A 10,602-nucleotide genomic window follows, 5' to 3' on the forward strand; every position below is an offset into this window, starting at 1 on the left:
CTGTAACAGCAAACCTCCATCCATGAATACACATATGACTTTCCCAATGCTTCTTGGAAGCACATTTGTCAATGGTAATGCAAATTCAGAGTACTGCCACACTTATGGACTCTTAGTATTAATATACCATAGCCACCTTCTGTTGCTTGCAATATTAATTGTTTTCCTCTGTAGCACTTCAGCTTTCCCAATCTTTGTATTGGGCCAACGTTCAGAACAATCTACTAGGTAAAATCAGACTATTCAGCTGGGATCTTTTTTTGATGTATCATTTCCCCCTCCCCACCATGCACCTTGGAAACAACATCTGGATGTGTGTCTGTCTGACTGCTTATCTTCATGTATGAGCTCTTGTTTGTTTCTGCTGCTGTGTATTGCATGACCTCTCTGTTGCTAATGTAGGGGTGACATTACCATTCTTCACTTGTCATCTTTTTTCTATCTATTTAGATTAATCTCAGGAATTGAAGGAGTAGGTGGTTATTTTCTTGTGAGATTTTTAATAGCAAAATATATTATTTGTATAGGATTTTTCATCTTCAAAGTACAGTACAAACATAAAATAAACATCCTTGTGAGGTAAAATTGCCCACGTTTTACAGAGAAGAACCTGATAGACACTGGAAGGTGAAGTGACTTGTTTTAGGCCAGGCAAGAGATGAGAGTCAAAATGAGAATTTAGAAGTTTTTGATCTCCTAGTCCATACTGTTTCTCAACATTATATGCCAGAGTCTACTGTTACGAACATCAATACAAACCTGCAGTAACTGTATTGACTCCTGTGTAACTGAGAGCAGAAGTTAGCACCAGATATATAAATATAGTCATACCCAGGACAATAAAAGAGCACAATATCTGAGCACTTATCTTAAAATTATATTTTCCTGGTTATGTAGAATTCAGTGATCGGGAGGAAAAACTACTTTAAGGGGGGCAGGAAGGCTAAACAAGTAACAGTGTTAGTTAACTTCTGCAACTGGATTTTTACAAGTATCATTCTTTTGCACCAAGGTTGAAGTCTGCACAGCGTACGCTTGTGTGAAAAGCAATAAAACCCAAATTACAACTGTGGAAGATGAGCCAAATGAGCTGTCAGCACCCATAATACACGTTCTCAGTCCAAGGTACTGTACTGTATTTGTTTTTCTTAAGTCACAACTACTTGTAGCCACAGTGAAAAATATAATTTGAGGATATGTCCCTTCATTTCAGAATAAGGAGCATTAGAAAAATTAAAATATAGTTATAAGATCTTCCTAATTTCTTTGCTAGTGGTGGTCATTTTTGCTATTAGAGTTATGGCCAGCTGAGCTACTAAAAAAAAACCTCTCATGTTTAGCTGGCTGCATGTACCTGGTTATTGGTCATCCATTTGTGATATTACTGAATAAGAGGCAATATAAATGTAAGGCAGCTAAATGAAGGTATGTGGGAGAATGAAAATCATCAAACTTACTGTTCGGTAAGGGGAGGGGAATGAATGTGGAAAAGAACCATTTGAGACTGATAATGGAAGCTAAGGTAACTGTGAGAGAAACAGTCACACATCATGACAATAAGAATTAATAAACCATCTTAAAAGGTGTGTGTGTGTGTCTGTGCCTCCTGTCTGTTTGCAATCTGCATCTCCTCTCCCCCCCACCCACTCATGGACAAACTTCTCAACAGTAATAATAGTGCCAGGCTGGCAGACTCCAGAGGCAGCCAAGTAGTGACATACATGGTAATTTTTTCTTTAAAAGAACCATGGTGGGAACTAACATTTTCCAAAGGAGAGGCTATAACTAATGGACATACAGTGCCAAAACATTTATCAAAATTACACCAACCATAAAACAGCCTCCTGCATGTATGTTATTGTTGGTGTGATTTTATTACACTTCTGGGCATGGAGGGCCTGTTAGCTATGTTTCTTTTGCAGAAACAACAACATTATCTTTTAAATAACTAAAATCTAATATCTAAGCCTTCAGAAATGGTCAGCGGAATGGATTTACTCTCCCAATATTTAAAAGGAATTTCTGTTTGCTGTTTATCATTTCTACATTTTCCTTGAATTCTATATTTGTCTCTGAATAAGGTAATCATTGGGTGAAATTAAGCTTGCTATTTTTCTGTCACACATACAGATACAGTTAAAGCTTGTTTGATGATGAGAACTCAATTCAGGATCTCATCTTTTGCCCTTGGCTTTAACTTTATGTATGCCTTTGTCTGTATTGTCTGTACTGCAACACTTATGTGTGTTTCTGCTATTATTTACAAACTAAATATGTCATAACACATGAGTGCAAAAAGATCAGAAATACCTTCCAATTTTATAATCTGTTCAGCCAGAAACAGACTGTTTCTACATTGCCTTTCCGTACATGTCATATTATCATCAGCTGTTCTTATATCCCAAAAGAATACTAACTACTGATCGATTGCCCGGACATGTCTGGCCGTGGCCTACATGTGCCCCGGGTAGTTCATTTATTTGCCACGGTGGATTTGCTAGAGTGGAATTTAATCAATAGCTAATTCATTAATTCTGGTCCTCGAGTATGTAGGGACTGTGCAGTATAAAAATGGCTGGCTGGCTTCAGCTTTGATTGAAATATGACAAACACAGCAGCTGACAGCTTCAGCAGGTGCTGGACTGAATATGAATTTTGCTTATTTATCCTCCATATCGGAATAAGCTTAGGGGGAAAATTCCAGTTTGTATAAACAAAAGGACATTTTAATATGTATCTGCCAACAGACAAAAAAAGGGCATTTCTAGAGTATAGGCTCATGAGAAGGATGAGATATAGCACAGATCATGCAGTTTATTGTCTTTAATTGGAACCCTGGCAGTTTCTCCACTTCTGAATCAGTTTCGGGGGCTGTATTATTGATGAGAAAGCTGTAGGATAATGTCTTTGTAGCATTCACAAATAATTGTTTTCAAATTTGCCTCCAGGTGTTGTATGACATAAATTATAATTTCACCCACCAACTTTTTAGAAGTCTTTCTGATAGCAGCTCTATCCAGGCTGTTCTAATGAAGGTTATACCACCATCACCATTATGAATATCTTCTTTCCCCACCACCCCCGACAGTAACTCAGCTTCAGGCTGAAACTTGGTACAAAATGTTACAGTCCAACATTTATTCATTTTTTTAATGCCAGTCTTGAAACACAAAACAGTATGGAACCCATTCGTGAACTCCTTGTTCAGTTTTTTCTCAGTTCTTATTCAGTCATAATTCCCATTGCAATCAAGGGTGCAGTTTGCCTGAGTAAGGAGCTCAGGATTAATCCCTATGTGAGAGCATTTAATTTCAGTACTAGAAGCATGCAGCTCTTCTCTCACCATGCCATCCACTTTCCAGCTGACTACTGGGTTTGGGTAGTGGACTAATCACTTTCTCTGTTTTGAAAATCAGTTTTCGTTTTTTTAAAAACAGATTTCTTTCTTTCTTTCTTTCTTTCTTTCTTTCTCTTTCTTTCTTTCTTTCTTTCTTGTGTTTCAAAGGTGATAAACTCAGCCTTCCTGAAAAGTACATAATGACTGTGTTGCTTAATAACAACTCTGACCACTCCAGACAAGTAAGGGACAGTGCAGATGAACCCTATTGGGGGTTCCATCCTGTTCTGAACTAAGAGGTTGGTGGCTGTGATAAGGAGCCTGAGGGCTAGGGGCTACACTACAGAGAAATCCTCAGAGCTGTCTGAAAGAAATGAAAAGCCCCTTAGGTGCTTTTGGGGGAAGCAGAACTTACAGGTGCACATGTGGATTATAGACCCAGACCATGACAAATGAGAGGGAATTATCCTGAGGATCTGTGATCTTCAAGCTAAAAATTCTCTAATAATAAATACTTAGCTGTATAACACTTATAACCTGTAGCTCTTCCCAGTCCCAGCAAGTCTGTGTCTTGGTTATTGTGTGTCGTACTGTGTCCCTAAATATCTAAGTCCTGTTGTCCTTGATACAAAAGACTCCCTCTGCTATGAAGAAGTGGTGGTAGAGAGACAATAATTCAATATATGTGATCCCTAATTAGAAATTTATTTGCCCCAATGATCATTACTGGTAACAGTGTTCCCATCTTTTACCATTTTATTGTGAATCTCATCATTTTTGGTATTTTTCTTAAGTCCCCCACTCCCAAAGTCAGTTGTTTGTGTGAGAATCTAAGATTTTTTTTTTAAGTAAATGTCTAGCCCTCATCCTTGAGGAGAAAAGCTTAAAATATGAACCCTAAAGACTCTAACATCAGAACCCCCAAATTACTTGTTTTTAAATCTCATAATGTTTAAGACAAACTTATGATTTTGGGCATGGGTGGGGCTGGCTTATGATTTTTGGATCCTTGGGGTTGTTGATACTATAATAATCAAACTCCTAATAACTAGAGCTGATCAAAATTCAGATATTTCAAAATTTTGTTTTATTCTCTATCGGGACAAAAAGTTGAAATACTGTATTGAAATATTTGTAGAATGGAAAATTCTGAAAATGTTTGATTCAGAAATGTCTGATTAAACATTTCTGATTAAAATGAAATGTTTCAACATTCCTGAATCAAAATGTTTCATTTTGGTTTGTTGAACTAATCAAAACATGTTGTCGAGGTCAGTTTGAAATTAATATGTCCTCCTGAGGTGCTTCAGTGCCTCCTGGGAGTTGTAGTTCTGGTGTCTCATGTCAAGATTCTCTTCTATTGGTCAGGCTCCCCAGCTGGACTATATCTCCCATAAAGCATGGGTCCCTGGTTCGATCCTTAGTGTGTTAGCAAAGATGACAGCTGTCATATAAGTCGGGGCTGAACTCTGCTGGACCTCAGCTGCTTGGGATGAGTTTCCTCTGTCCAGAGGAAATGTGTAAACCACAGAGATTGGCATCCCCGTCTGTGCCAATCCAGAGGATGTGATTCTATTACAGCTCCCAACTACAGAGTCTGGCTCTTTAGCTCAAGCAGTGGACACTCAAGAATCTATAGCTGTGGAGGCCCCCTGTTCAGTCTCTAGTGTGTTGGCCAAGGTGACATTTGTTACACAAACACAAAGCTTATGTGCAGCGTAAGTCCTATGCAGACCCTGCTGAATATAAATCTATCTTAAGTGGTGCATAGTCCTTGTCCTGGTCCTCTGGACAGGGGTACATTTCACCTGAAAAGGACACACTGAAGGGCGTGAGCATGGCTAAAACAAATGTATTAAAGAATTTGGGCAAGTATTTGCAGAGTTATTTTAAATAATATTCACTTAGCTCTAGTTGTATCTGTGTAAATAGAATAATAATAACGTGCTTCCTTTTTACACAGTAGCATACATTGAGCCCTATATAAGAGGTAAAATGCTCAAACCATTGTACGAGGTTTTAGACATGTGATTCCGATTGACTTTAGTGAGAAATGTGACTTGCAAACCTGTAAAATCCTGCACAAGGCTTTGAAAATTTACCCCAAGGGTCTGAGTGAAATTCTCGAACACAAAATCATTCAGCAGTATGGCTAGAAATGTTGGCTTTGCCATGGTACTGCAGTGTGCAAAGACTGGAAGAGAGTCACAATGGTATGAATAAAGATTGAAGTACTAGCCTTTCTTTCTTTTCTTTTCTTCTCCCCTCTTCAGCTTTCTCTGTATATTTTCCTGCTTTTGTGGGTTTAAAGCAGACCCTGGAATGTTACTTGAGTGTAGGGAGGGTTTTTTTTGATAGTTGAATATGCAGTGAATACAAAATAGCCATCTACAGAATGTGGAATTAATTCAGTGAGTCAGATGAAGACCTCAGAATAATAATGGTGACTCTACAAGTCACCTATGAAGTTATTCCTTCATAGGTGACATTAATTCTCTCTCTGCAGATGCATATTGCTATGTGTGTTCCTCTGTTTATACCTCAAGGAAGTGAAATAATAGTGCGCTGTTATTTTTATTCTGTTAAGATGTCAAAGTTTATCTCAGCTGCTGTTGTTTGAGTGTAACTGTCTTGGTTTAAATTAATGCTAATTTATGATGTCACTGGCATTCTGACAGTGGCTGTGTAATTGGGCTATGGAGATTTTAAAAAAAATGTATTGTGGGAATAGTAAGTACTAGACAATTTTATATACAGATAGGAGGACTGGTATGTAGCAGTAATCCTGCACTTCAATCTATTACCTAAGTGAGAATGTCACCTGATGTACAGTGAGAGAAACACAAAACAGCCTAAATACATGTAAAGTGGTGATCATAATTGTGCTAGAATATGAAACTTTAAATTAATAACATTTTCATTCTAAATATCCATGTGAAAAATGTTTTAATACGAAATATTTTAGGGGAGAGGGTGTTCTTGTTCCTTTTAGTGACAATTTTGAGATCTTTCCTTTGAAAAAATAAAATGCTGTTTTTAGTAATGCTGGGTCTGATCCTGGAGACAATTCTCATGGCTTTTAATGGTGACCAGTGTTCTACAGACTAGACTGATTTTTTTCCTTTAGTCCTCCTATCTGTATATAAAATTCACTCTCTTCTAAACTGGATAGTCTGGTGCTAAATATTGAAACCAAGGACTGGATTGTGCCTTGTAGGCACTATGCTGGTATAGTGCAGAATCACACCTTTCACATGGGAGATCCAGGAGCCTTGAATCCTTCATACTATACACACTCTTTTTTCACTTCTAGCTTTATTTCTGAATGAAAGAAGTTCAAACTTAGAAAGAGGAATATTGCTTACTGAGCCACATTCTAAGTCTGAAGTTTTTAAAATTCATCATGTTGAGTTATGTGACCACCAAAAAGATAAAACCAAACAATTTTGTTAACGCAGAAAAAAGATACATATTTTTTCATTCTTATCTAACTCAAAGGGCACATTGTTTTTGGTCTTCTTTAATTCTCCAATGAGGAGGGAACAATTAGAAGACATTTCAGACCAAAAGGAATTATTTTGTGAAAGTTATTAACAAATGAAAAGATTGGTTTACAATGGAATGTCTGTCTCAACTTTGGCAATGGTGCTACTACCCAATGCTACAGTACATCCTAGAGTCATAGAAGCCTGAGATAGGAAGTATCTACTGTATTAGGTCTTCTAATCCATTCCCCTGCCAGGGTCTGACTTATTCTATATTAAACTGGACAAACTGCTAGAAAATGTTCTGTAAGGAAAAATCTTATGTTAGCAGATACCTAGACGGGATGATCTAATTGGTCTTTTATATCTCTAAGTTTTTAGGTGCTTTGTCCAGTCCATACAAGGAATTCATTTTCCCAAATATTATCAAATTTTGCTAGTTTGCTACTTTTTTGGCTATTAAAGATTTTGTTAATTTGACAATTTAGAAGGGGATTTTTGACACTTTTAATAATTCCACCCATATGACCAATATAAAAAGAAACCGCTGGAGACTTCTAAATTAATGTGAATGTCAGCAGAAGCGCAACTAAAAATAGGAATATTAAATTAATTGTTGTACCAGACATTAATTATTCTATTTACTGTAGATCTCTTCAAATTGACTGGGCATCACCAGGACAACCAAATGGCATTATTCTTGGATATGATCTCTTACGTAAAGCCTGGCGGAGGTGTACTGCAGCCCAGCAGCTACCAATGAACCAGAGCAATAGACCATGCCTATCACTGGAATGTAAGATACATGAAAACATCTGTGGAGACCTGTGCTATCATCCAGAGTCTAAGGTACTTGCAAATTGCATATATTTAACTTAACAGTCAAATGCAAGATCATATATCTAGAACCAAAGAATGCTGACTGTACCCTGGAAAGCAGTGACACTGAAAAGTATTTAGGGGTCATAGTGGACAAACAACATAAGCTCCCAGTGCAATGCTGTGGCAAAAAGGCTAATGTGATTCTTGGAAGTGTGAAAAGGGGAATAGTGAGTAGAAATAAGGAGGTGATTTTTACCTCTGCGTACAATATTGTTGAGAATGATACATACTGTATCCAGCTCTGGTGCCTACATTTAAGTACCTTTACAGGGAAAAAGTATGAGGAACTAAAGGGCTCTTTAACCTATGGAGAAAAGCATAACAAGAACTAATACCTGGAAATGAAGTTAAGCCAGACAAATTCAAATTATTAATGAGGCACAATTTTTGACAATAAGTGATTAACCATTGGAACAAACTACCAAGGAGAGTGGTGGATTCTCCACTTCTCGATGTCTTCAGATCAAGGCTAGATGCCCTTCTGGAAGAGATGTTTTAATCAAACATAAGTTCTTGGGCTTTACAGGCATAAGTTCTGTGGGTGAAGTTCTATGGCCTTTGTTGAAAGAGGTCACACTAGATCACCTAATGGTCCCTTATAGCCTTAAAAACTATGGCTATATGAAGCGTTTTCTCTGAAAAAAATTTCCAGGAAAAGTATAAACTCCCTCTACTACAATTTATCCTAATCAGAAGAAATCCTGTAATTAACTAGTTAGTGTATGTGTACCACTGGCTTGAGTGGATACAATCAGAACTGCTCAGAGGTGTGTTAAATTCCTTATACTGCTAACGGAGATACTTCATTAGCTCAGGTAGTAAAAAGCTGTGCTTTTTGAAGTATATGAGGATCTAAGTCCTTTCAGCATTGTCACTATAAAGTTCTAAGTAGTCATAGTGTGAAGCATAGAGACCATAGTGAAGTTTCTAGGTTTGCAATTACACTGTAGTACACATGTCTATTTGAAAAAAAACTATGGGGAAAGTCATGAAGTGAAGCCTAAAGCTTTGTGGTGTACATTTAACTCTTATCATTCATCATAATTTTCATGACAAATATTAGTTTATTGGGATGATTAGGTGCCTTTCAAATTCTTCCTTGATTGAATGACTTGATTCTGCTTTACAGCAAATCTATTTAGATTCAGATACAAGTGGGTGGTTGTTTACATGACAATAATGAGCAACTCTGAATGGAACTATCATGATTTATCAGGAATATTTTTAAATTATGGTCATTTGCAGATTAATCAGTTGCTGTTCAGGAGTTGGATCAATAGTGCAGCCAGACAGTAGGAGTCTGTAAATGGTTTTTATTGACAAATGAGGTAGAAAACTCTTAGTTTGAGGGTAAGATTTAATGTAATGAAATAATGTCGCTATTTGTCAACAGCATCATCCCGCGTGCAGTGTCTAAAGCTAACTGTGTATTCACAAGATTCACTGTCAGAGGAGACAGTAATTAAGAAAGTGAGTTATTTGAGGGATTCAGATCAAAATATAAATTATTCCAGCTGACATAGGTTTAGCTTTGGGTTGCATTCAATAGAGTGCCATGCACCTAGCGTTTGTGAAACCTTACTGCTGACATATGAGCATGATTTTGTTCTGGAATGTAAATGAATTTATGGGTTTTTTTGTTTGTTAATTTTGAGAAACAAATGTAAACATTTAATAAAATGTAGCATGTGGATTATTTTTAATACTTCTAGGGATGATGTAAAGAAAAAAAATATGTATCTACCCCTTACCTATGCTACTTACACTGAATTATTAATACTGACTTTAAAAGATATTTTTTCTTAATGATTGCGGTTTACTTTGTTTTTCTTCACTCAGTTTTCACAGTGACTCTTAGGATGGAAAATTTCAGTCTCATATAGAGAGAGATACAAGGTGGGTGAGATACTATCTTTTATTGGACCAACTTCTGTTGGTGAAAGAGACAAGCTTTCAAGCTTACACAGAGCTCTTCTTCAGGTCTGGGAAAGGTATTCAGAGTGCTGCAACTAAATACAAGGTGGAACAGATTGTTTAGCATATGTAGTTAGTACATTCCAAGGTGAAGTGGCCCGATAACACTTCTCCAGTCATAGGATAACAAGGAGGGGCGAGGGGTTGTGGGTTTGTAACCAGATATAAATTGTTGTAACCAGATATAAATCTGGCGTCTTTATTAAGACCATGATTTTTAGTGTCTAACAAAGTTATGAGTTTAAGCTCCCAGGCTCATCTTTTGAAGGTGTTGTGCAGGTTTCCTTTAAGGACAAGGACTGAGAGGTCAGATAAGCAGTGATGGTTTTTTGAAAAGTGTTTGCCCATGAGTGATATGGTGTTTTTGTCTTTTATCATTTTTCTGTGTGAATTAATTGGAGTGTAATGATTATTTGGCTTCACCCACATAGTTGCTATTGGGGCATTTAGTGTACTGGATGAGGTATAGCATATGTTGTGATAGACCCAAAGAAGAGCTCTGAGTAGCTCTCTTTCACCAACAGAAGTTGGCCCAATAAAATATATTATCTCACCCATCTTGTTTCTCTAAGATCCTGGGATCAACATGGCTACAACACTTCAAACAGTCTTTTATAAATACTTGCATTTTCTATGTTTAAAATACATCTTTGTTAGTTTTATTTTTCTGCTATGGTGTTCATCACTGTACTAACTGAGCATCTCACAAACACTAATACATTTAGCCTCATATCTGCCTTCTGAGGTAGTTATCCTCATATGACAGACAGGACACTTCATGTTTGTAAGCACTACTGTTATTTACTGAGTCCACTCCACCAGAGGTTGTATTACTTATTGTTTGCACTTTGGTAGTGCTCAAGACTCCTAGAAGACCCTTCTTCTTCTTCTTCTTCTTCTTCTTCTTCTTCTTCTTCTTCTTCT

General features: G+C 37.1%; 1 protein-coding gene across 1 annotated transcript in view; it reads left to right on the plus strand.

Moving 5' to 3' along the window:
* USH2A (usherin) overlaps window positions 1–10,602 on the plus strand; it is a 558,238-nt gene that overhangs the window by 406,726 nt on the left and 140,910 nt on the right. The window contains exons 46-47 of the mRNA XM_026657662.2: window positions 1,013–1,125; window positions 7,473–7,671. Of these exons, the coding sequence (XP_026513447.1) occupies window positions 1,013–1,125; window positions 7,473–7,671 (312 nt within the window). The remainder of the gene's footprint in view (window positions 1–1,012; window positions 1,126–7,472; window positions 7,672–10,602) is intronic.

Source organism: Terrapene carolina, unplaced genomic scaffold (assembly GCF_002925995.2).
Source record: "Terrapene carolina triunguis isolate 2854851 unplaced genomic scaffold, T_m_triunguis-2.0 Scaffold262, whole genome shotgun sequence".
Lineage (NCBI taxonomy): Eukaryota > Metazoa > Chordata > Testudines > Emydidae > Terrapene > Terrapene triunguis.